The 27,286-nt window shown below is 40.4% G+C and overlaps 2 protein-coding genes across 6 annotated transcripts; one reads left to right on the forward strand and one right to left on the reverse strand.

Annotated features, from left to right (window-relative positions):
* The first annotated feature begins 3,945 nt into the window (after positions 1–3,945).
* gpr173 (G protein-coupled receptor 173) lies at positions 3,946–12,994 on the forward strand. The gene is made up of 2 exons (XM_058644127.1): positions 3,946–4,831; positions 7,729–12,994. The coding sequence occupies exon 2, from the start codon at positions 7,927–7,929 to the stop codon at positions 9,109–9,111; it is 1,185 nt and encodes a 394-aa protein (XP_058500110.1). The 5' UTR covers positions 3,946–4,831; positions 7,729–7,926; the 3' UTR covers positions 9,112–12,994.
* Positions 12,995–18,957: 5,963 nt separating this feature from the next.
* LOC131469286 (histone-lysine N-methyltransferase SUV39H1-like) lies at positions 18,958–26,336 on the reverse strand. Of its 5 annotated transcripts, none has more exons than XM_058644281.1 (6): positions 26,250–26,336; positions 24,164–24,309; positions 22,812–23,471; positions 21,444–21,590; positions 19,644–19,773; positions 18,958–19,287 (listed from the first exon to the last, which is right to left on the reverse strand). In XM_058644281.1, exons 1-6 carry the CDS (start codon positions 26,266–26,268, stop codon positions 19,154–19,156), a joined length of 1,236 nt encoding a protein of 411 aa, XP_058500264.1. In that variant the 5' UTR covers positions 26,269–26,336; the 3' UTR covers positions 18,958–19,153. The 5 variants fall into 5 exon arrangements, 4 of the variants coding, with proteins under 4 accessions (XP_058500264.1, XP_058500268.1, XP_058500265.1 ...); XM_058644285.1 differs by lacking the exon at positions 26,250–26,336 and adding an exon at positions 26,096–26,182; XM_058644282.1 differs by lacking the exon at positions 26,250–26,336 and adding an exon at positions 24,404–24,602.
* Between the last annotated feature and the right edge of the window lie 950 nt (positions 26,337–27,286).

Below are 27,286 nucleotides of genomic sequence, written 5' to 3' on the forward strand. Positions count from 1 at the left end.
GACACTGGCTTGGAGTAAATAACACAGCTATAATATAATTATTAGATTTACATTTCTATCAAAAATAGTCAAGCACAGGCATATCTTAGGTGGTGGGAGGGGCCCCCCAAAACATATTAAGTTTAGGGCCAAATAAAGGCTCTGGTTGGGTCACTTTGTTTAATCCAATGTTGGGTCAGACCAAGCCAACCAACGAGCCAACAGCTCAGGGTTCTTCAGTTTCTAACATATTAGCCCATCTACTTTCAGGTTTGATGTGTTGTGTGTTCAAAGATGACCTTTGCTTGTAACAAATGGTTGAGAATGGTTGGTTTGAGAGACTGTAAACTTTCTATCCTTTCATACCAGTCTGACCATTCTCCTCTGACCTCTGGCATCAACAACACATTTTTGCAGCTCTCTAGATATTTTCTCTTTTTCTGACTATTCTCTGTAAAGCCCAGAGACCGAGTATATCAGCAGTTTAAAAAAAACAAACAAAACAAACACTTGGATCAGCCCGTCTGTCAGCAACAATCATGCCATGTTGTTTGCATCATGGACCGGTTTCATGTAAGACATTATTTTAATGGAACGGCCAGAGGGAGTGGGGGTAATTCTGTGGAAATGTTTTCAATTAAATGTAGCTTTCTTTTTCTTGACAGTGGTAAGCTCTTTGCAAAGATGTTTGTTTTTTACTAATTTGTGGGCTTAATTGTTTTGGTATCACGTGTCAAGCGTGTCATGAGGAACAGATGGATGTTATTAAAAAATAATCTGTTTTTTTTCCTAAATAAAACAACTTTAAGAGTCTGATAATCAATGAAATGGAAACAAAATGAAATATTTATTCTTTCCGTGCAGCCTGGAGGTTGGGGACAACTGAACTGAACTACAGCATATGTCAGTAGCTCAAGTAAGCACACATGAAGTTTCAGTCGAACAGAGAGAGGTTAATTGTTGTAATTCATATTTTTCTTCTGATTTTGTATCGTGTATCTCCCAACCTCTCCTCTTATGTACACGTCTATGTAATAAGCTTAGTGATACAGTTACTCTGTAGGTGCATCTTTATGCAAAGGTTATCATCATTTTCCACCTTGACTTTTCCAATTGTGACATTTACTATTAGTGACATAAGTCAGTCACACCAATAGTGATAACGTAAGTAACAGAAACAACACTGAGTTTAAATTATATATATAAAAAAAGCTCCACTTTTAATATTAACAGGTATCATTAAAAGACCTGTCTTAGAGGTTACGGTAAAGCGTAGATACTTTTCAATTATGAATTCACTTTTTTTTTCTTTTCTTTTTTGAATTCCTCAGAAATATTATTTCCTGGTGTCAGTATGATTATTCAGTGTAAACTTGTCATCTCAGTCTTTTTCATTATCAACAACCTCAGCAATAAATGCTGAAGAGGAAGCATTAGCTGCAGTGAGCGGGGGGGAAAGCCCATAATGTGTGACATTCTAACATTCTAGGTGTAAACAGCTCGTTTTGAGGTTGTTTTTTGTGCTGTCAAAGGTCATCTCGCTGCAGAACACCACTGAGGCACAGCGGAAGCTCATGTCCTTTCAAATCTTTTGAAAGTTTTGACATTATTATTGAGTTACCTTTTTTTTGGGGGCTGCCCATGGTCGGTGTTCCGTTTTTTTTCCCATGTGCGAGGTGTTTTGCAAACGCTGCAATAGCGAGTCTGTCTGGATATTTTCTAGGTCATATGGTCTTCTTTTTATGTATATTTCTCAGGTGAGTCATATATTGTAATTTGTAACCCTATTCAGGCAAATTTACAGATCTACACCAAAGTAAAGTTTCAGGACTATTTAAGAGTTAAACTTGAGCGGTGAAGGCTACTGTGGGAAACTGAGCGGCCTTGGAGGAGGTTTATGCTCTCTGAGTGGTCTCTCTAGTTCATTTAGTGAATTTATCTCCTATACTGAAAATCCAGAACTTGTTTATTTTCTTGTTTTATAATCCCTCATAACTAATTTATTGATATTTAAAATATAACTCATGCTTATCCAAAGTATTTTAATGTTATTTCTTTATTTATTGTGAACTCTTCACAAACTGCCCATGTGGCATTTCTTCTGCTCCTGACAAAAAAACCCTACAGGACTTAATAAAGAAGTGTTATGAGTCATCTGTAAGCCACTTACAATGATCATTTTGCGGTCAGACGGTGAAGAACAGTGTCCCTCGTCTTCCTCTGTCCATCTTGGTTGCTTGTCCTGCTGACAAACCTGTGGGAACAATCACAATGAATAAAACTAAATTGTGCTCTGTTCAATTTGGCATAATTCGTTATGGTTAATTTTGTCTTCATTTTATTTTTCTGTACAGTTGCAGCTGTTCCCTTTGTTATTATAAATGTGTATGTGTGTGTACTTGCATTTGTTACCTCTTTAGGACATTTTGTTCCATTTTGTAAGTCCTAAAGAGACCAAAACCTGGTTCTGATGAACCTGTTGAGTTTGGCTAAGATTTCAATTGTGGTTATCTGGTTATGTGTGTGCGTGTGTGTTTGTGCACAACATCCTACATTTGCATTATTCAGAGTGACAAACAGCTGTTTACTTTGAGTGTTCAGTCTCCAGCGGAGCAGACAGCTGTTGTGGCAAAAAGCCCACGGCACAAAATAACACGCCTGACTGGCCACGATGAGGGCTGTGATCCAAGCCACAGTGTGAAGTTTCTCATGTCATCGCCGCTGCCCTGTGTCCCAGTGACCTCCATTAACTACAGCCAAGTGAGCTGCAGACACAGATCTGACAACACTGCATGACTGCTATTAGGATAACACGGAGCCCCGCCGCAGCGGCCTTATCAGACGTGAGAAGTGAAAACGCTTGTATTATTTCCTTTTCATCAAGTGTACCACAGTCTATATCTTCACACTGCCTTCACCAGCACTCAGCCTGATTTATCCTTTGACGTTTGTAACTGATAAATAAAAAAAACTCTGAGATAAAGAGCAACTTAAATAGCTTAAAAAGAATAAAAAAGGAAAGAGAAGTTTTAATGGTTGATGTGTGTGGTGTTATCTTCGTCTGCTGTAGCTCACCTGCTTCAAGGTTCAATATTTTTGTTAATTCAGAGATGGTCTTCTGGTTGTTATGAATGGTTATTTGAGTCAATGTTTGCCACTTACTGTTGCTTTTCTTTCATTTCAAACTAGTCTGACTATTCTCTTATGACTTCTGTCATTTTCACCCAGAGGAATCTCTGGGTCGTTTTTGTTTTTCAGACCACTCTCTGTAAACACTAAAGATGGTTGTGTGTGAAAATGATAAATGGCTATCAATGGTATGATAAAATATCTAAATCCTTTACCGTAATTTAAAATCACTTTTAAAAGCTAAATGCCTTTTCTTTGAACAGCCACTTATGACTACTAGTAGTGATTACTATGAATTGTACAGTGATTCCCAAAGTGAAAGCTGCAACCCCCTGGTGGGATGTGATAGTACAGCAGGTAGTTAAGTTTGAAATAACCATTAAAATATTAATTTCCATTTGCAGTTGGAACTCAGAATTTCTGAGGTCATGGAGTGGACCTTACACGGGAACGCCCCTGAACTTGGATCTCCAGCTTGGCAACCCGTGTAACCAACCCCAACCCCAACATTAGTATTTTGTTAGAGAAAAGAGAAATGTTACTTTCTTTTGACTTTTCACTATTTATTTTCTGCTTTACCTCAGTGTGGAAGAGATTATTTTTTAACAATAATTTATGTAATTTACTTTGTTACAGAAGTCAGTAACAAAAAAAAAGTGAAAAGCTTTAGCCATTTATTTATTTTGCTTACATTGTATTATATATTTATTTATATATATAATTTAAGTGTTTTAATAAATAGAGATTCTGAGTTGTGTGTGTGTGTATGTGTGGGGGGGATCTGGAGTTTCCAAATGCCCACGGCCTACAGAAAGCTTTGCGCCGCCCCTGCTGCTGCTCATGGATCATTCAGACGGGATTTCATCGCAGCTGAAGTTGTCTGTTACCGAGCGTCGGATGAAAACTGCCCGACAGCAACGGCTCTGCTGTGGACACCGCCGCACTGAGGACGGTTGTCTCTGCGTGGTTTCTCCCGTCTTTGCCCGGGAGATGTCTGTTTTTTGCTGACGGGCTGCGGGACAGGATGAGGATGAGGATGGGGATTGTCGGTGCCATCATCCCGCAGCCTGGACCTGTCTTCTGCTGCTGCTGCTCGGGGCTTTCTGGCCTCTGAACAACAGCAGATTTTCCTCCCGAGCAGAAGCTCTGAGGTTGAAGCTGAAAGGATTTGTTTTTCAACCACCAACATGATGATGATGATGACGGTTGTTGGGACAATGCAGAGGGAAGTGCGGCGGTGGATCGACAGGTCTTCGAGATGATGATGATGATGATGATGCTCCACCACCACCACCACCACCACTACAGGGCGTCTGCCGGTGTCCGTCATCTTCTCCAGGGGAAGATGAGTCCACAGCTGCAGGAGGAGGAGGACACTACTACAGGCTGTGCTTTGTGAAAAACCTGCCCGGAGACACGAGTCAACGCCTCACACACACACACACACACACACGCACATACACACTATCTGTGGACAAGCATGATGATGAGACTGACATGACATGATGACATGACATGCACAAGAAAAAAGAGGAAACACAGCTTTGGTTTCTTTGTAGCCTCAGTCTTTTAAAGGGAGTCTGCAACAGGCACAGAGAAGTGAGCAGTGACATTGCTGCTGCTACTGCTGCTGGTGCAGGTGCATCACTGTAGACTGCAACACACGGCCTGCCTGCCTGCCTGCCTGCCTGCCACAGTGTGGAGGACAAGCAGCCCACAGCAGGTAAGCAGCACAACACCACGACTACCATTTTGTATTGGCTACAGACAGACAGATAGACAGACAGACAGACTGTGCCTCTGCATTCCTGCCTCCTTTCATGCTACAGTGTGTTTATGGGTGTAACAGATCATGTCCAGCTGCAGCCTCCTCCTGCAGGCCTCACAGAGCCTTTGTGTGTGTGGTGATGCACACACTCAGCATGCAGTGATCATCATCACCACCACCAACACCATCATCATCATCAGTGTGACGCTGCCATGTTGTGTTGATTAAACATTTACGGGGTTTCCACATCATCAGCTTTCCGAGGCCCTGCTGTCAAGCACAGACACAGATGAGTGATTTATAGCATTCAGTCATGTATTCACCGTAGGGAGGGAGTGTTGAAGCCTCAGTGTGTGTGTGTGATTTGAAGAGTTCCTTCATGTTGGACTGCAGCTCTTCTCATCAGACCTGTGAGCTCCATGTTGCTTTCACAGACACTGAACTGTCTACGGCTCATCCACTGAGCTTTGCTGCCTCCTCCCACCGATATAAAGCCAGGGGTATTGGGCTGCTGTTGCTACCCAGTTCCTGACAGTGACTCTGCCCTCAGCTGCCAACCAACTTTCAGCTTCACAAAGCCCCTCCTTCAAGACACACAACAGCCACTCAGCTCCCTGTAGCTCCCAGCCTGTGGAGCTGTGGCGGCTGCAACTCCAACAAAAAAGAAAAAGAAAATAATTAAAAATCACCAAATCAACAAACACAGTTGAAAGAAAAATAATCTTGATTATGATACCAGGGCTAATCAATTTGGGGGAAAAAAATCTGATTGTGATATTTCCACCAGATATTGCCATTGCAGTTTGATTTGCAACATATTTAAGGATATGTAAAGGTTTGCTTTAATATTCACTGTGTAATAGATTTAAAGCTGTATTTTTGTTTAAATATATATAAAAAAAATGATGTCTGCAACATTCAAACCATCGATAAAATTCTGATTAATGCCTGCCCCTCACTTGAGGATTTTCAAATCGGACTCAATTTTAAAAACGTGGGAGACCACAGACACGACGCACTTTGCAACTGATTTTCAACGTTTTATTCCAGAGAAAGCTCAGACTAGACGATCCCACATCCAAGATACAGGACCACACATTTGGCGTTTAATCAAACCATTTTATGGAGGAGATTTGGGATCTCACTGAATATTTCGTGATTTAACATGACTTAAGAATATAAACTCAAAATCAAATGTTTTAAACAGTAGAGGGGGGACCTCTCTCTCGGAGGAGGAGTGCGTTGTCTCTATGTGGTCATGTGATGGACTGGCAACCTGTCCATGGTGTGACCCCGCCTTTGGCCCTATGTCGGCTGGAATTGGCACCAGCGCCCCCCCGTGACCTTCATGTGGAGGATAAAGTGGCAGAACATGGATGGATGGATGATTTGACAAGTGGCCTCTTATATTACTCACATGTTCTCTGACATGTAGGTCACAGCTGTCCGTCAGTGTCCATATTTGTCCGTCACCTACTCTTCTCTCTCATTCCTGACATGGTAAACCAAGTCAGAAATTGAGCAAGTACAATTCCTAAATCCTTCTCTCTCTGCTAAAGGTACACTCTTTTCCACATTGCCAGTGACTCAGGTATCCACTATTTTGGCTACACATGTAAAGACCATAGACAAAGTCAAACAGGAAGTAAAAAATATACTGACAAGCCACCAGGGGGTGACTCGACTGCTTCGGAAAAGAAATCCATTTGAATTCTTAGGGAACATGAGCTAACTTCTCATGTTAGTAAATATTTGTCGGAGGAGATAATGATCTCAATTGCTAGTTTTGTAAATTAGGTTCACATTTAGAGGAAAATAAACGATGAAGCAGGGCACATATGAGTGCTCTGCTGCTCGGTATCTGAAACAAAATGGAATGTTTATCTTTTGATACCACCACAGGTCCACATCGTTATTGAGACACCTTTGTTCTTGCAAAAATATGAAAAATGTACAATAGAGTTACAGCCCAACTAATGTGTGTTACTAACGATTGTTTCTATTTGTTCATTACCTTTCCTGTAAGTCAGTTAGTTGTTTGGTGCATAAAAAGCGTTGATCAGTGTTTCCCAAATCTCAAACTGATATCGTTGTCATTTTGCAAAATGGTATTGTCTACTAATGAGGGACGTTTTGGGCCTTAATCAAGAATAAACATAGGCTCCTCCAGTTGAAATGAAATGGCCGCCAACATGACGTTACCCCCTGAGTTGTAAACCCTGTTTTAGGGTTTTAAAGTCTACTGCTCCATATGAGGGTTGCAGGCCCGCTGGAGTCAATCCCAGCTGACACATGGCGAAAGGACAGGTCGCCAGTTCTTCACAGGGCAAACACAGTGTCAAATGAATGTCTGTATGATTTTGGACTGTGGGAAGACACAGGGGAACCAGGATAACCCCCTCCCACACACACACACACACACACAGGGAGAACATGCAAACTCAATGCAGGAAGGCCCATGATTGGATCGGGTCGCAAATCTGGGTCTTTTGCTGCAAGGAAACAGTGCTAGCTACTACGCCGCTCTGTAGCCCTGTTGGTTTTTCAAACAATGTAGAATTACAGGAGTGGGAGTTTGCTGGTAATAAATAAAGAAAATAGCAGGTCAGACACATTCACAACCACACGAGAATCTCTGGAACAACCAGGCAAGGAGTGGAGCCTGGCTGTGAATTATCTGGAGCTGTTTATGCCATGTTCTCAAATATGAATTTGTTATTAATATTACTATTATTATTATTGTTGTTGTTATACAAGTCTGGCATTTTATTTGTGATCCAGTATGTGACTTCCTGGATGACTGAAGAGACTGACCATCCAAACCCCTAATTCTTTGTCTTTTCTATTTCCAGGATCCTGGAGGGGCTCAGGAGGTGAGGAATCACATCACACCATCAAAGGGACCCTGCTCATAATGGGGCAATGTGGATTATGGTGTTCCTGTTCCTTGTGAACTGCAAAAAGGAAGCAACCACGAGGACGACGGAACTACTAGCTGACGGAGGAGGTGGCGGGGCAGTGGTGGCTTGGGTGCTTAAAGAAAAGGTGGCATGGGTGGGGAGCGATTCAGGATGGCGAATGGAAACGAGAGTAGTGAGGGGCCTGCGGGGTCCATGTCAGCAGTGGTGGCTACAGCAGGAGGTATGGTAGCAGAGAGTCCCTCCTCAGCTGTCTCTACCTATATTAAACTGGTGCTACTTGGGCTAATCATCTGCATTAGCCTCGTGGGCAACCTGGTGGTATCTCTGCTTGTACTGCGGGACCGGGCCCTGCACAAAGCACCTTATTACTTTCTGCTGGACCTGTGCCTGGCAGACACGATTCGTTCAGCCATCTGCTTCCCGTTTGTGCTGGTGTCGATAAAGAACGGCTCGGCTTGGACTTACAGTGTGCTGAGCTGCAAAGTGGTGGCCTTCATGGCAGTGCTCTTCTGTTTCCACGCCGCCTTCATGCTGTTCTGCATCAGCGTTACGCGATACATGGCTATCGCACACCACCGCTTCTACTCAAAGCGCATGACATTCTGGACATGTGTGGCCGTGGTGTGCATGGTGTGGACACTGTCTGTGGCGATGGCTTTCCCACCAGTTTTTGACGTGGGCACCTACAAGTTCATTCGTGAGGAGGACCAGTGCATCTTTGAGCATCGCTACTTCAAGGCGAATGATACATTAGGCTTCATGCTAATGTTGGCTGTGCTCATTCTGGCCACACACGTTGTCTACATGAAGTTACTGCTTTTTGAATACAAGCACCGCAAAATGAAGCCGGTCCAGATGGTACCAGCCATCAGCCAGAACTGGACCTTTCATGGGCCGGGGGCCACTGGCCAAGCAGCTGCTAACTGGATTGCAGGCTTCGGCAGGGGCCCGATGCCACCCACTTTGCTGGGAATCCGGCAGAACTTGCACAACCAGAACCGGCGCCTGTTGGGCATGGAGGAGTTCAAAGCAGAGAAGCAGCTCGGCAGGATGTTTTATGTGATCACCCTGCTGTTCCTGGTGCTCTGGTCTCCCTACATAGTGGCTTGCTATTGGAGGGTGTTTGTCAAGGCTTGCACAATACCGCACCGGTACCTCTCCACCACTGTGTGGATGAGTTTTGCTCAAGCCGGCGTTAACCCCATTGTTTGTTTCTTCCTTAACAAAGACTTGAAGAAAGGGCTCCTTTCCCATCTACCAGCCTGCTGCAGGACTAAACCTCATCTGCCACGAGAGCCTTATTGCATCATGTAAGCAGAGATGATGATGTGAACATGGAGAAAAACCAAGGGCCAACCAACACATACATTGTGGGAGTCTTAACTTGATTTATCGTTGTGTTTGATTCAATGCAAGCTACTTAGGAGCAGTGGGTGTAAACTAGAGAGTGTACTGGTAAAAACACTGGAATGGTAAGCATGTACATCTACCAACCCTTTTTTTTCTCAAAACAAGGAACATATATGGAGTCAGACACTGACTTTTGACAATGAGAAAAATAGTTGAATTGCGAAACAAGCTAATATTAATGCTGTCACTGTGGAAATCAAGCCAGACAAAAGAAAAAAAGAAAAAAAGCATCAACAAATTATATGAGCTGCTTCAGAAAGAATGTCAAAAGTAGATTGAAAGAGGTTGTTTTTCTATGTTTTGGTGACCGAAGGGACACAAAGAAGCAACTTTTCTAGTCTAAATTTCCTAATGTGCTAGCTCACTCAGACAAGCCAGATAATGTTATCTATACAGTGACAGTGGAGAGGTGAGAGGAAGTGAGGTGGAGCGATGCAACAAAGATTGTAACCGGGGATACTGCCATTCATCTTAACCCCTAAACCATGAGGTTGACCCCTAACTGCATATTCTTCATTAGTTTCTTTTTAGGAGCAAAATGTTAAGAATATTCCTCAAATCTTTGACCTTAATGTATTGATTTTTGGAAACAAAACTCAGATCCAAAGACATTCTCACTTGGTTGTTATTTTCACATATCGGGACACAAAGACTCATCAGTTCATTCAACGTATAAAATCTTAGTCAGTAATAACTTGGAATTTCAAAATATGTCACATCTTGGCTTTAAAATCTAAGTTATTGTGTCTTAAATAAATGGAGACAACTTGGAATTGGCAAGTTAATCAAAGGCAGTATCAGAACATAATGCTTTGTATCAATAACTGCTGATAGAGGAATATAATACTATTATTTTTGCCACATTTGTGGCAGGAACTCCAACGAGCACCGAGCACCAGCCTTTATGAGTGGGATGATGTAATTTCTCACTCTCTCTCTGTTACTCCAACTCTCTGCAGACGGGGGCAGAAATCCTACTGCGTTAGCCTGTGATTCTGCACGTCATTCAAAGACAAAAGATAAAACATGATCAGCTTAGTTCATCAGTTAATATAGGAAGTAGAGATTTCGGGTGGACAGGAGCTTGTTATAGGCTACATTTTATAACTGAAAATTGTGCCCAGGTGTCCTTTTCTGTCTGATCTTTGTACTTCCAAGTGTAACAAGGATCAAACTGAGGATGTCATGGAAATCTCCCATGTCCAGATGCCTATAATGCACGTGCCAGTGTCGTAGCACTCGAGTCAGGTTGAGCCAGAACTTGTGGCTTGACTCCAATTTGTGCACTGATGACTCAGACTCAGACTCATGCATCGACTGCATAATGAACCGTATTTATTAGGCATAAAATATTAAAATATGAATGCTTATTAAAATAGCAAAACCTTTATTAATTCAAGTGTGGGTACATGTGGTTAGTAGGACTGAACCACTTACTTCAATCGATCATTTTCTTCTAATTTGATCGTCAAATGTTGGGTGTTACGTTTGGGTTTTCTTTGGGTTTCATCTATGACAGTAAATTAAATGTCTTTACTTTGAGGTCTGGGAAACACCAATGGACCTTTTACTTTCTGAAATGTAATGATCAATGATGATTATGAAGCAGCCATTCACAAATACACAGTTTACTCATTAGTGTGCATGTACATGCATTTGTTTGGTTATTAAGTAAAAAAAAAAAGTTTTTCTTTTTGTATGTCAGCTGTAAGTGGAGCCCTGGAGTCCATCTTCTCACTAGACTAAGACTAATATGTAATGGGAAAGCGACTTAGACTTGACTCCGAGTCTTTGATAACTCAGACTTGAAGTTTAGTGACTCAACTACAACACTGGCTTGTGCTTTTTAATACCCCCTCATACACACACATACATTTGTTTTTACTTTAGAACAAAAGTGATCATGCGATCTGCTAGTTATGAGCAGATTTTCAAGTCAAAAATAGAGAAATAATACAGCACATGACGGTGAAGGGCCGGCAACTGGAGAAAGAATTCATGACAATATGAATGAGATGTGAATAAAATACTTTTTCAAGGTGGTGGAGTGGAAGAAAAAGAAGACTTTTAAAGGACAGGAGAAATAAGTGATTATAGAGAAAAGTGTTATCACCAGCTCTGTAAACAAGACCTTAACCACCTCCGTCGTTAAGGTCTTGTTTTGCTCCACATTAAAGTTCCAGTTGGAGCTGGTCAGTGTTTTATTAGCATCTCATTCATGCAACAAAATGAGCTCATGAATCACGGGCAGTTACTGCCGTTTCAAATGCAGCAGTTAAGTCTTCGTCCCGCTTATAATCTGTGGTCATGTGATCACACCATTGGCTCATTCAGCACAGAGAAACTGACGTGTTTGACTGAGTGAATAAGAGACTAAAACTACCATTAAAAACACACTTGGCAGAGGAAACAGAATCATCTAAAGAGAGGGAATGGCTTGATTCAGTGTGACAGATATGAGCGTTGTCTGGCACCAGTCTCCTCTGCACATTTCCACTTTAGGGTAAAAACAAGAAAACTTCCATCTGTTCCAAATCGCGTTATTGTCCTCACTCACTTGTGCTGTAAGGAATTATTTTCCCTGACTACAGACACAATTTTGTTAGTATTTTACACCTGGGAAATAATGTTTACTGAGGTTAGGAGAAGTGAAGGAAACTGCAGTTTGAAGAACAGCAGCTACAGAGTGAAATGTGAAAGATGCAAAGCACAGGTGAGACGGAATCTGTTGCACTAATTCAGTCCCTGTCCAAAAATACAGGATTCTCTAGATTTCACAACACTCAAACTGAGCTTTAACCTGTCTGCAGCTGGTCCACAGAAGGTCGTCTCTGTCCATTCCAGGACGCCAAAGTGGACTTTTTTTAAAGTCAAAACTTCCAACTTGCTAAACTGTCAAAACTTACGACATAATAGTGTGTTCCAGTTGTGCTCGCAAGTTGTAATTTCACCAGTTTTCACCAGTTTGAATTTAAATTTGAACGCCCATTGAAGTTTCAATTTGTTGAGTCTTCAACTTTTTGAGATCCACATTCCCCAAATTCAACAGAAATGGGAAAATATTCTGTAATTTAAGTAGACTGGTCGGAAGAATTGGGAGATACATTAGTTGAATAAAAAAAAAATCTGCTAGATTAATTTGTTGGTACAGCCCTACTGAAATCACAATTAAAGACAGCTGCTTCAAGCGTTCAACTTTTGTTTTACAATTTAATTTTTTTCTCACATACTTTTTGTCCAATTCAATAACTTGTACACACGAGACTATCATGCAGATGTCTGTGTTTTTAATGTATAAATTACCGCATAAAGTGTTCAGAAAACAGATTGGATTAGTTTGCTAATTAGTCAGACAACTAGTTGTGATGTTGTGGAGCTCTGTGGAAACTGGAACACACTTAACTCATGACATGACGTTGATCCTACAGAGTCATGACGTTTGAGGCAACTGTAACACACTATAATTACTCCAACAAAATTCAGTTTGAATCATGAAACAGAGCCATGATGGCCGCCGCCGCCTGGTGCCGATCTGGAGTCCATGTCAGGTTGACGTTCAGATCCTAATGTTTGATTTAAATCGTCATTGTTTTACTCAGACCAGTGAAGCGGTGGCGACGAAGCAGCAGACTCTACTTTATTCTTTTGCACAAATTAAATCAAAACTGTGCTTCTTCCTTGTTTTTATCCTCTGAATGACTTGTAACTTGAGGTGCAGTTAAGGTGGAAGTAGATTGTATTTATTGTCAGTGAATGTCTAAAAACATGACTTGAGGGCAGTGTTGTTTTTTTGGGGGGGTTGGGTGGGAGGGTAGGGGGATTTAAGGTGCCCCCCCGTGTCTCTGCTGTGGCATTTGTGACACACACACACAGTAACAGCATGCCACCATGAATCGCTAATCTTATCTTTGTTTTTTATTATGGCCTTACTCCATAAAAATGTCAAACCAATGCAACAAAAGAGTAGAGAAAAGTGTCTCTTCTGTATGCACTGACGTCATCCGCAAAGAGGAAAACGCAACACTGTGTACACTGGGGACATTTGAGACTTGCTCTTCCCATCACATCCAGGAGGGACTGTGGTCACAGAAAGAACACTGGCAGCAGTTTGAGAGTGACTTTCTGAACTCTGCTCTGGATTTTGTTTTCCTCTCCGCCACCACGCTGCGGAGCGAAGGGGAAACAACGCCTCTTTCCATCTTCATTAGTGAGATGGAAGAAGCCAGAGTGAAGTGTGGATTTACAGTTGATGCTGCGGAGGCCTGACTATGCTTTTTTTTCCCCTTTCTTTTTTAAGTTGCCTCAGGCAGATTATCTTTTGTAAATTTACTGTGACCTCTGTATTATTTAGTGTGTATTATATTGACGGCAAACTAACTTTGAAATGCAACGGAAGAGTTCCTGGTCATTGTATTTTTACTGTGACTGTGTGTGTGTGTGCGCGTATGAGTGAGTGAGTGTGTGTGAGTGTGTGTGTTGCTATTGGCAGGTTTGAATGTGTGTTTGTGTCAGACGATGGTCACATGAATGTCAGGAAGGAAAGAAGGGAAATACCAGCTCTGTCTCCAGGATCAATTGTTGCCAATTTACATTTCTGCAAACCATAGATTGTGTGAGCTCACGTTTCTGAATCAAAAAACGTTTTCTACCACCTCTCTACCCTCCCACTTCTCCAGAGTAGTGGGAGGGTAGAGAGGTGGTAGAAAACGTTTTTCTACCACTGGTAACCCAGCCCTTGAACCGGCAGGGATTCGAACTAGCTACCCTCCGGTTAAAAGCCCCATTCCCTTGGATTCGGCCATGAGCTGCCTGTATGTTTCAGAATGAAAATGATGTTACTTATGTACATGTTTACAGACATACATATCCTCATGTTTGATTGTTTTAACCATCTGTGACGCTATTTGGCGGAAATGAGGTCACCATGAGCGCTACTTTCCACTTTACCATGCTTTTTTTTTTCCTGTGTGTGCGTACATGGTCATGACTCCATTCACAGAGTGGAAACTTTGCACTTAGAGTTTTTTTGCCCCCATTTGTTTGTCCTTTGTCCAGTGTTGCAGAATTAGTGTAAATGCAAAATGCAAAACTGGTCTGTGTGTTCAGTAAAGCAGGGCTTTTACGAAGAGTACATAAAAAATGGCTTAATCTAAAGCCACTTTAGACTATTTCTAAATGTTTAATACTGGACCTTTAAGTGATGAGTTTACATCTCGAGTCCCCACCAGGTCAAAGGGCTGGGGTACCCAACCTTCACTCCCGGGCGCTGCTCAGTGGATGCCCACTGCTCCTAATTCTAGGAAGGTTCCTATGAATACTATCCGTGCAGACACAAAATGTTCTTGTATACTCTGCATAGGAACATAGGCGGATTATGACATGTGTCTAACATGGACACAAAAGGTATACCCCTTTAGGCACAGTGAGCAAGGAAAAGCAAAAAATCCTCATAGTGTCAACACCCTCTCCTTCAAAAAACATGTGAAAAAGGTGAAAGTAATCCAGAATGTCAAGGTTTAGTCTTGACCCACTGCTTTATGGTTTCCCTAGATTTGCAGAAACGTGAGTTTGCAACACTTTTCTTAAAAACCGGGCTGGAAAATACTGAAGAGACACATTTTGCATTTTAAAAGATATCATTCCCGCAAAGGCTTCCTCGCCATTTCTCATGTTGACCCCCCCCCCCCCCCCCCATACAAAGATATGAATGTGTTTTCAAACCAATGATGTTTACTACAAGTCCCTTTTTTTCAAAAAAACACATGTAACAGGTCATTGTAATTGGAGTGGATTTTTTTGTACATATTTAGGGACAATTGAAGGTTAAAACAAGCTTGCGATAAAGCATCCGAACAAACCAAATATGACTGCATACCCTGGCGTCTTTCTGAATGTTTCATTCATTAAAACTATTATGTCAAACTACAATTTTCATGATAATACATGATGACACAGAAATATACGTACAAAAACACACAAAAAATCGGGTCTTTTCCATGAGAACAGTGAAACTAAACTGCTGAGATGTGAACACAGTGAAAAACATGTCATTTATGTTTCATTATGTAAGGAAAGTACTTTCTAAACCATAGTGATGTTGCTTGTTTACATATCTATAGACGTAAAGTACATCTCAACGCGACACATCAGGTTCACAGGACATGGAACATCCTGTTTTGGAAGCCGACTGATGACGGTTTACTATACATTTTCATAACTTTCTACTTGAGCTCAAACGAAAGCAACACTAACTAAAAAAACATGCCACAAGGAAAGTAGTTGTTTTGAATAGTTCATAATTTTCAGTACAGTCCTTCTAATGAACTCACTGAACTTTTTGAGTCCCTGACCGTCATACCAGGTGCAGTAGGCAAGATTTCGGGGGTTATCGATCAATAATTCCATAATAATATGCCAGCATATCATAGATCAAGTGATCCAAGAGAGAAAATAGACCTTACCTGTTTACAGCAATTGGGAAATCGGACCTGCATAGGAAAAAAAAGGCATTGATAAATCAGAACAGTTCAGAGAGTGGGGGGGAGGGCGCCCCCGTTTTCTTACAACTATTCTGTATACAGGTTTAAAACACAATAGACACAATCAAACACTAGTCGGTATCAGCAAGTGTGTCTCTCTGCGCTCATGTGAGGAGCACACAAACTCAGGACATAAAAAACTTAACGTTTTAACAACCAGCGGAACAAACTCGTGCTCCTGCACCTTTTAAGTCCCACAACTTTCACAGGGTTACTACCCACTCACCATACTTCTAAAGTGTAGGGACAGAGGTTAACAGGTCAGTGAGCCATCAATGATTCCACAGCAGTGTCTTTAAAAGTTGCATAGTGTTGCTTTAAGATACTTTAACATCTGTCTTTTTGCAAGAGTCCTTCGATTTCCTTTACAAAGCTGAATGTTTTTAGTGTCACGTAAAACCCTTTTATTTGTTTTCCCTCCCATCTCCAAACAGAAGTGGAGAGCACATCGCTTACGAAGAGCCACAAGTTCTCTAAACTGTTCCTAAATGCACCATCATGCTTCATTTGACCCAGACACAGGCCATCTGGCCGATATGGCTTATTCACCTTTCAGTCACATCAACCACCTGTGTCTTTTCACCGGAGCTCATCAAGTCCTGATCCTCCACAAATCCAGCAAATCCAAAGCAACCCCTCGCCACATTGTCCAGAGCAGACAACTGACAAGGCCTCTCCTGAGGACACTGCGGACAATGGTGTGGCCTACACATGCTCACACAAGGAGCTTTGAGCAGCGGACAAGACCAATTACCAGACTCATTCACAGAAATAGGCCACACTTTGATGATGCCTCCCACTTTCAGGCAACTTTAAACAGTTGCTTTACTACAGGCAAGGTTTATTGCGACTCCCCACGATGGTTCCATCCAGAAACACCAAACTGCACCAGACTGAGTGTCGAAATTCGAAATCATGAAATTAAGGAGGCAGAATGAAGGTCATTTGCTTCTGAAACATAGAGGCCTTAGGTAATTGTGAGTGTTGATCTTAGTATATATATAGTATTGACACAATTCATCCAACAAGTCTCACACCACATTCAAATCAAATACATTTTTTCCAATATTAAATGATCACCAGGCATATTTTTTTAAGTCATGTGGCAACGTCGAAATAAAACTTACATGTTCTTCACACAGACTAAAAGCAAGAATATTATTGTTTCAATAATTAATAAACCTCTAAGTGAGCACCTGGTTCAGTAATAATATACATGCTTCGGTAATGACAATTAGTGATTAGTTGTAATGGCTCTGACCTTTAACGTATTTAGAGTAAATTTCCCTTCATGTTTTATAGCGCTGTGCAAAAGGTCAAATAACACACATCCCCTGAAGGGAACCATTATTATTGTCACGAGTGTAAAAAATATAAATCAATCGACAACTTGTTTCAAGTTTGGCAACAAGTGGATTAAAACTTTCACTCACAGGATTCTCCTTCTGTCACCGCGATGTCTCAACTTCTGTCCATTAGCCAATACTCGGCTCACAATGGTGAAGATCTCCAGCTCAAATCTGCCCCGAGAGTAAGCCGATCACTCTGAATCTTCTAAAACTGGAAAACCATCAGTAAAACATATTCTTTCAGTTTAAAAACATGCATAAGCGGAGTATTTAAAATTACAGGCAAAAAGTGCAGTTGCTCCACATCATGAAATATCACTCCAAACTCTTGTTTTTGTATGTTATAATAATAGGTGAAAGTGAAACACACTGTATGTTGCAGTTAACTGTAGCTGCTCAAGAAGCTCCACCTAGTGGAAAACATGTCAAAAGCCTTGACAGTGAAATAAAAACAACAACAGCAGCAGCATCAGTTAACACCATAACCATTTATTTACATTGTTTTTCTTCTCCCTCCCCCTCTAAAACACTGATAAAAACAAGTACTGACAACTAAAAATGTTTAAATGTACACACACGTTAAAACAATAAGCTATTGACCAACATAACATATTTACACTGGAAGAGGAGAGCTCATTTAAAAAAGGACCAGTCCATCAAAAATGCTCTCACCAGTCCCTGCAGTTTGACCAACTGGTCAGGTGTAATATCACATGGTAAATCCACTTCCTCCAACAGTGACAGGAGCCATAGAAATACTCGGATGAGTACAAACACAAGGGGAAACATGGGCAACAGAGCTGTGGACGGCGTATGACGGGTTTCTCTGGGTTCTACAGTTTGTGTCGAGACTTTCAAAGAACACTTTTCACGAAGCAAGCAACAAAAAAAACACGGCACAAAGAACAGGTGAGGAAGCGCAAACTCAAGAGTATTATCAAACATAAAATACAATATTTTTGAATGATTAAATCGATATTTTATTTGCAATTTATGTATTTTGATTTTGTCGTTCATTTTTGTTTGGTCAATTGATAAAAAGAGTTGCATGCTTCGTGAAAAGTTTCCTCCCACATGTCCAAAACCATTCCACTTCACCACTAGGTGCCACTACATCCTCCACATTGAACATTGACTATTCCCTGGTTCCTTTAATCTAACAAAGAAATCATTACAAGTTAATAATTTTGGTTTGTGGACAAAACAAGACAAGACTGACATTTTATAGATCAAAATGGAAAAAAGGAAATGACTCATTAAGTCAACCACTGGGGGAAAACACAGGATCCAGGACACAGCAGTCAGGCAGGCAGACGCATACACTCACAATTCATCCACATTATCTTCACTACAAACACAAATTCAGAGGGGGAGGTGTCAGGACTGATTTTAACCACAGTAAATAAAACATACACCTGCTTAAGAACAGAGCTTCTCAGGATAATGTTGACGGCTTTGCCTTGTGCTTTTTCCAGCTGAAAACTGAAGTTTGTCTCACTTGGTAAACTACTCATTTCCCAGCACTAGAATCCATTGAGAGAACCAGCGATTTTACATCCCACAGAACACAGGAGCTGCTGATCCACTGCTGCCTCCCACTGATCAGGTAAACTGTATGATTTTGTGGTGTTTGGTGTTTGAGAGGCTCCATTTTGAGTAACACAAATGTACTGACTTTCTGACGGGAAACTTAAGTGTTGGTAACCACCACAAGAAGTTTGCTGCTTCCACCAGTGTCCAAACTCTATGATTCCTTGTTGGAAAAAGCTGTTTAACTGCGACATAAACAGAAATAATCATATTATTAAAATGATGTATGCTTAATCTTTTGTCGAAAAAAAAAAAGCTATTTTTTTTTTTGCTATTTAAAATGGACGGTGAATATATTTATAATAACTAAAATGTATTACATAGTAACTGCAGAGATGTTGATGGTGGCTTTGAGCGTTCATATAAAAAAGTACATAAAAAAAAAAACTTTAATTATTTTTTTTTTCTTTCTTTAAAACAAAAAAAACTGTACAATCTTTCACATTTTTCAATACCAGTTTCGCCTTATCAGAAGAGATATTTTCGACAGGTGTCCGATCCACACCGACACTCCACTCGAATCCTCTTCTTCGGCGAGCTGGGGAGTCCTGCTTGACTGAAACTGGAGTCCATTTTGGTGCTTTCTGTGTCGACCGGGTCCACTGGAATACAAAAAACAGCTCTTATCGACTGGTGAAAAGAAACTTTACTACCCCACTAAAAACGTAATGGTCACACAGAAGCAGTCCCCTAAAGTCTGTTTGAAGCCAGTTTAGTCCTAAAGTTGAAAATGAATGTCAGCATATATAGTACTTTACAGCTACTGAAGCTCTTTAATTATTGTTATCCTTCTGTGGTGACACAAACTCTTGCTTATCTTGACAAACTACCTCATAATATCCCGATGAACAGCAGCGGAGAGAAAGGGATGAATGCAAATGTTCTTTTAACAAATCTGTGAAAATGCGTTTAAAGTTTGCAATATTTCTTTAATTGAAACCTAACTAATGACACTTACTTTGCATTTTGTAGTCAAAGGTGAGCTCTTCCCCCGCCCGAATAGCCCGAGTTGAAAATAAAGCTATTCTCGGAAGCCTCTCGTCAATGTTGTCAATGAACACGTTGAACACCTGCAGGTTAGGGTTACACTGCAAAAGGAACACAATATTATGTAAGGAGATTTTCACAAACACTCAGACTATACATAAAAATAAAAACTATTTTTCTTAAATTATTTAAAATACCTCTTTTTCAACAAAAGATGATGATGCAAAAAACTTTCAGCATGTTTTAGAGACATTAAAAGTAGTTCATCCTGATTTTACAATTATTGCAATATTATTATGAATAGCATAGTTTCCACTCCACAGCCTTAAAAACCAGGAAAGCTCACAGATATCTTATCGTAGGACATGACGATATCCAAAATCGAAGACATAGCTTGTCTCACGTCATGATTAGAGATGCAAATAACAATTATTTTCACAATCTATTAATCTGTCGTTCATTTTCTCGATTAATCGAGTAATCGTTTGGATTTAGCTCTAGTCAAAGTTTAAAATATTGATATATTGCCTGGACATGGTTCACACATGCTCCCGGACATGTAAGATCGCAGTATGTTCACATTCTTAAAAACTTGTCTCCTTTAAGCATTTAGTAGATGCTTTTATCTAAAGCTACTTACAAGAGAGGAATAAGCTACATAGAAGTCTTGGAAAGAACTCCACTAGATAGGAACAGTGGACTGATAGAGGGTGAGAGTGCAGAAGTGGATGCAAGTGCAGAGGGAGGGGGTAAGGTAAGTGCTAGGACAAAAGATGCTCTTGGAAGAGCTGGGTCTTCAAGAGCTTCTTGAAGATAGACAGCGACGCCCCTGTTCTGGTAGCACTCGGTAGGTCATTCCACCAGCATGGAACTACACATGAAAAGAGTCTGGATTGTCTTGTGTGTGGTGTTGGCACCGCCAGACGCCAATCCTTTGACGAACGGAGTAGTCAAGGAGTAACATAAGCCTTTAGGAGAGCAATTTAAGTAGGTGGGAGCAGATCCATGAAGCACTTTTATAGGCTAGCATCAGTGATTTGAATTTGATGAGGCCAGCTCAGGGTAGCCAGTGGAGCTCAATGAACAGAGCGGTGACCTTTTAGGCTGATTGAAGACCAGGTGCACCACCACGTTCTGGACCATCTGGTTTCACAGCACAGGTCGGGAGGCCCGTTAGCAGGGCATTGCAGTAGTCAACGCATGAGATGACCAGAGCCTGTACTAGGAGCTGTGTAGCCTGTTGAGTTAGGTACGGTCTGATTTTTCTTATATTGAATAGTGCAAAACGACATGACGGTGCGACAGAAGCAACATTATCTGTAAAGGTCAACTGGTCATCAATCATGACGCCCAAGTTTCTAGCTCATCTTGCTCATTTCTTTCTCATCATGCTGCTACAGAGCATTTTCTAACTAGAACCAGAAGTTTGTGACTTTGTAACCCACTTTTCCCCAGCACCAGATTTCATGTTAAAAAAACATGTGATTTTACACAGAAAACAAGAAGTGTGGCGTTCTGCTGCCTCCATCAGCAAGTTTAACTGTATTATTTTGTGGCGTTGATGTTCGAAGTCCATCATAGAAGCCTGAAGACGGCAGCAGTAGACCAACCACTCCCACATCCTACCAGCTATTCAGCCATGTTTGTGTTGCAGTAAAGTAAACAAGCAGTCATTGTCAACAAGGAGTCAGTATGTCAACACATCCACTAGCTGTCACTTTTCAATGAAAGTTTATACAGGTATTATTATGTCTTACGCTATGTCACTCACGCTATGGTTGACAAAGTGGGAGATGTTGCCATGGTGCGCGGCATCTACTGTGTACACATCCTCCACATAGTCCAGGTCAAAGAGGTATGTAGATCCTTGTCGATCGTACACATGTCCTCTTCTCTCCGCTTCATCTGTTGTGATGATCTGTGGGAAACATAACATTGCAGGACATCACTGGAACCAGTTTTCTGGAATATGCATGGTTATTTTTACTACAACAAAAAATAAAGCGAATGCAAACAACCACAAACCATTTACTAGGAGTTTCAGTACCAGCACACACAAGCCAAGCCACAACCAATAACAATCCTTTTTTTTTTTATTAAACAAAGGAGCACCATTGGTAAAATCGCAGCACAAATGTTTGGTATAAACACTGAACTATCAGGAAAACGAAAGCACACCAGTACAAAATCTAAAGAAATACCCAGTAATAGATGGTAATTCGGTTTATCTCTGTGGTTCCGTTTGTTTTCACCCCGTCAGAGACATCATTTTTCTATGTGATAGTGTTGATAGCCAACAAAATCGACATTTAAAAAAAAACAAAACACTGACAGTAAAAAAGTCAGTTTTTACTTGCTCCGAGTTCTCCAAGACTGTGTGATAAACATTAACAGAATAAGTCAAATAATTATACTATATTCATGTTTTTTTTAATGTTTAGTTAATAGTTATACCTTGGTGGTAAATAGATCAGCACATAAAATATGTTGTCAACAGCTTAGTAGATTTTAAATATGTACAATTATTGTATTGGACTGATTCCTGTTTCACAAGATACACAAAAATGATCACATCAAATATGACAATGTTTTAATTTAATTCAAAATTATTTGTAACATCTTAATGTGTCTCTTTCAAGCTCCTGGATTCATACTTTTCATAATTGTTTATTTTGTCAATTATTTTCTTGATTAATTGAGATTTTTTTTGGTCCCTAAAATGTCGGAAAATGTTATAAAACATTGATCAGTGGTCCCCAAACCTCGAAATGATAAAAAATATTCAAATAACTTGTAAAACAAACAACACTAAAACTGATTAATTGATTATCAATATAAATGGCGACTGATTAATAGCAGCAGCCCTTCATGACAACATGTGAAAAATAATGACACATCACATACTACAGAGTAAGAATAAATGTTATTACACAGAGGGGAGCAACCCTGCACCTCATGTGATGTCATGGAGAAGCACTGAGCAGATAAACAAAGCAGAGATTTATCAAATGTTAGTTATACTCCTCCAAACACCGATTCTGACCACGTCACCTCAAACAAAACCTGCCTCTTCCATAATTAGAAAGTTGCATTAGGGTAAACCGTTAAAAATGAGAGGACAGAATAACTGAGCTCTTACCTCTCCAATGTATTCCATGACAAATGTGTTCTTTTTGATGTGTTGTAATGAGCGAACTCCCCAACCTCGGCCGTTCTCCGTCTTAAAGATGCACAGGTCAAACTGGATGCCCTTCTGCACCACTCTGTTGAGACAATCAGGGCTACAGCTGCATCTGGAGTTACACTCGTATATTGGCTGTCCTGGTCGAATCCGGACCTGGCCTTTATCGTTGTAAGCCATGCGATGCAAAGAGGCTCCGGGGCAGCAGCCATTTACTGGCTCCTCTACACAGTTCTTACACTCGCAACCCACAGCCACCTCATTTAACACTATACCCTGGCCTACTTTATAGTTGTTGATGTAGGTGAAGTTTTTAGGGGGCCCCTCAAGGTCCACTCCATTTGTGACAAAAATGCGGCCTGGATGGTTGCGAGTCAAATTTAAATGGTCCTGCCAGTGCTGCAGATTCAAGCGGAGTTTGGCTTTCTGGGTGAGGAATGAAGCAATTTCCCTATCCAGTTTTTTAGGGACACAACGTCTCTTGTGCCTTCTCAGCACCTCTTCAAGGTCCAGGTGGAACTGCTTCATCAGTTTGGAGCATTTGAGGTTTCTCTTGGGCTCCCAGGTGTTGTCAGACTCTGGAAATGACTTCCACTTTACCAGGTAGAACTCCTCCACCTGAAACACAGAGTTTCACTTAGGAGCATGGACTACTTAACAAAAGCTTTATCAAATAAAATCTGCAATATTGCAATACCTGCGTTATTTCTTCATTAGACAGCCTTATAAGATTATAAACCATGCACCAAGTACATAGAGGAAATCAGTGTTTTAAGCCCACAGAAACACAGGGGCTGCTGCTCTACTTTTGCCTCATTTGCTAAATTTGGGTTTCTTACATAATTTCAAATGAAGGATTTCAAACACAAAAGTCCCACAATAACATGTTTCAAATTGAGATGAAAGCAGCAGTAAATCAGCAATCTCCTGTGTGTGGTGATGTGAAATCAGTGATTTTAAGTATGGACTTTGGTGAGGGGAATGAGCAAACACAAAGCAACATAAACTCATGTTTCTGTAAGTGGGTGAGACACACAAGATAGTCAGCACTTATCATATGTCAGTACCTCACACATCAAAAAACCCAATTTCTTTAATCACTTATGTTGCACTGCTGTCTGTTTGAGATTAAACACTGGATAATTCCAGCTGATTCAAAGATGTAAGCTTCACATAACCGTGTCTAAATACAAATAAGGGGCAGACATCAGTGTACAGTAATAAAAATGTTGCATAACAACTTGGAATCTACCACAGATGAATAGAGCCATTTTAATAGCAGTCATGCATTATGATACTTAATACTTTACCTTGGTCTTCTTGTAGTCGCAGAGAAACTCGACCTCATAATCATTGACGTTGGCTCTGTTCACGCCAAGCTGATCACACTGGATCCTCTCTGTGCGACACTGGGCCTCCAGCCCTTCCCAGGACATCTTACAGGGTACACTGCAATCTGACAAAGCAACTCCATTTAACCACTACAGAGTCAAACAGCAAACTACAAACTACAGCAAACTCTAGTAGTGAGACGACAGACTGAAACATACAGTGGACTCCTCCTCACCGCTTCAGGGAACTATGGTGGCCTTCACAGAACAGAGAGGATGTCACTAATCACCTGCTTCAAGAGGCAAAACGCATTCTCTGCCTGCTGTAGAAACCTGGCAGCACAAGATGATGGCCTCTGTAAAGCAAGGCCTTTGCCTCAAGTACATGATAGTCATAGTCTAAGGCTACAAAGACCAAATAATGTTGACAATGCTGATTTTAAAGCTATTATACATACAAACATACTTATAGGAAGTATATTAAATACGTGGCCCTGTTCATGCTGAATAGGTACAACAATATAAACCAATTAAGAGGAATTCATCTCAATAATAAATATATTTTTCAATCTGGTAACTCTGCTTCCTTACTCAAGGACGACCTGTATGGTACTTCCTAATGGCAAATGCCAAGCTTAGGAAATCCTTGCAGCCAGTGACGGGTGCATGTTTTTTTTTCTTCCATTTGATAAAATATGAATTTAACACTAACAAATGATACACAAAATTACTTTACATTAAGTGAAAATAACAAACTTTTTTTTTTTAATCTGGATCATCGCCAAAATAAAACTATTTGTTCCTTGGCTACCACCTACATCAAGCAATAATTTTGTTCATAAATAGTCAGAAAATATTGAAAAATATCGATTAGTGTTTCATTAACGTTGAAATGATGACATTCTCAAATGCCTCGTTTTGTCCACAAACCAAAATTTTTCAGTTGTAATGTTTTCTTGTTATATGGAGCCACGAACCCATAAAACATTCACATATTTAGCTGAAAAATCAGACAATTTGTTTTAATTCCTTAAAAACAACTCAAACTGATTAATAATGAATAAATTGTTTCAGCCCTAATTATAATTACATTGCTTATATATATTTAGAATGCTGACAGCTAGATGTTGTTTAATAAAACCTCAAACTGATTAGATGATCAAAACAGTTGTTCATGACCTTTTTTTTTAAAGTTCAATATACTGTGCATCGATATATTTATCCATTGAACAATCACACTTTTATGTATAACACGTATAATCATTGTAATGTTTACCCCAAATATATGTACAAGGTATAATATCTATGTATTTACAGATGGCTAATCATCTAACATGATAATCATTGATATTAACTGATATGCAAAATATTCATCGTGATAATGATGTTGGACAGGTTTTCAGAAAGCATTAAAACCGTAAAGTCGATGATCGACTGCAGCAAAAGGACCACGCCGGTCACTTTATTGTGCGTCCCGTGTTCCTAATAATGTGGTCGGAGTGTATTGTTGTTACTCCTTTCTCTTTTACGCTCGTCTACACTTCGCCGTTTCCTGCTTTAGTTTAGTGCTGCTTCATTCATACTAAAGTTGTCGATCGTACCGTGTCTCCATGTTAAGATGTTGACGAAATAACAAACCACAGTGAACTGAAATCAACGGCGTTGATACAGCGGAGACTGCCATTTAAACATTAATGTGACGCAGCATGGCGCGTGAAACTGCACGAGTAGTTTTGCCCGCTAAACCGCAGCGGTTTCAAAATAAGACAACTGACATAACAACCCTTAACTAGCGTAATAATAGCAGTAATTCTGGAAGAATACACTGCGAGAAAAGCAGTGGCTAACAAAGGGGGTTACGTTGAACAGAAAAGGAACTTAAGACTAACTAACTTGGCTCCGGACACTTACGGTGATACGCACTTCCAGCGCTCTTCGTGTTACGTGAATTCAAAGGCCACAAAAGCGTGCGTATTCGTTGTATTTGAAAGAAACTCTACCTACCCGAAACAACACCGTAATTGCAGACAACGCGACGATAAAATATAAAGTCCTCTTTAGTTACCTTTCAAATTTTCCGCCATGTTTTCCACACAGCCGCCAAAATAAGAGAACGTACGGCGGTGGGCGGAACCATGTTGGGAAACACAGAGGAGCGGCTACTGATTGGGCCAGCGTCGTTTTCCAGGCATCTCATTGGTTCAGCGGGAGTCAGGAGGCGCGACCGGAATGACGTACAACGTATTGTGCGGAGCTAGTCCTATTCACCAATGACTTACGAAACCTTTCAATATTGACCATAAACGCTAAACATGGGTGCAGACTCATACGTCAACGTCGTCGCCATGTTGTCGTAGTTTTTCTCACTGCAAACATTATAACGGTTACATTTCTCAAATGATTTGTGTGTAAAATGTTAACACAAAGACTTGTGGTTCAAATAAATGGCCATTATTGGGGAAAAACAAACAAAATCGAAACATATTTTATCACTTCATTATTTTATGCTAATATTTACTATAGCCATGGTTCTCAAACTGGTACGTGTGTTGAGCGAGCGTCCTCTGGTGGTACTTGGATGAAAATAAGAAATACTGAAGCTGTGGAATTTTGACCGGAGTGTATAGAAAATGAAACTAATAATAAAAAAAAAATTGAATATTAATAATTACAATTTATCTCTCACTCCATCTCTTAATCTAATTTCACTATACCAGCATCTGAAGTATATGTGAAGAACAGGAGGATGATGAGACAGTAGATTATTTTATTGGGAATAAATCTGTGAAAAGTCCGTAGCTGACTTTGCTTGGTCTATTTACACCACTGTACTTAACGTTGGTGACAATGATGTCAAGAGCTCAATATTTTCACAGGTGGTGCTTGATATAACAAGTTTGAGAACCACTGTACTATATTATATATTTACTACAATTTCTCAATTATTTTATTATCCAGTGATAGGCTGTATTTTATAATGTTACTGGATACATTTTCAGTTGGATCTGTTAGTTTGGACACCTACTGTCAAGCTACCACTTATTCACCATGATTATGGTATATATTACACATTAAATTTCAGTGTTACTGAAAAAAATAATT

This window comes from Solea solea, chromosome 11 (genome assembly GCF_958295425.1).
Source record: "Solea solea chromosome 11, fSolSol10.1, whole genome shotgun sequence".
Classification (NCBI taxonomy): domain Eukaryota; kingdom Metazoa; phylum Chordata; class Actinopteri; order Pleuronectiformes; family Soleidae; genus Solea; species Solea solea.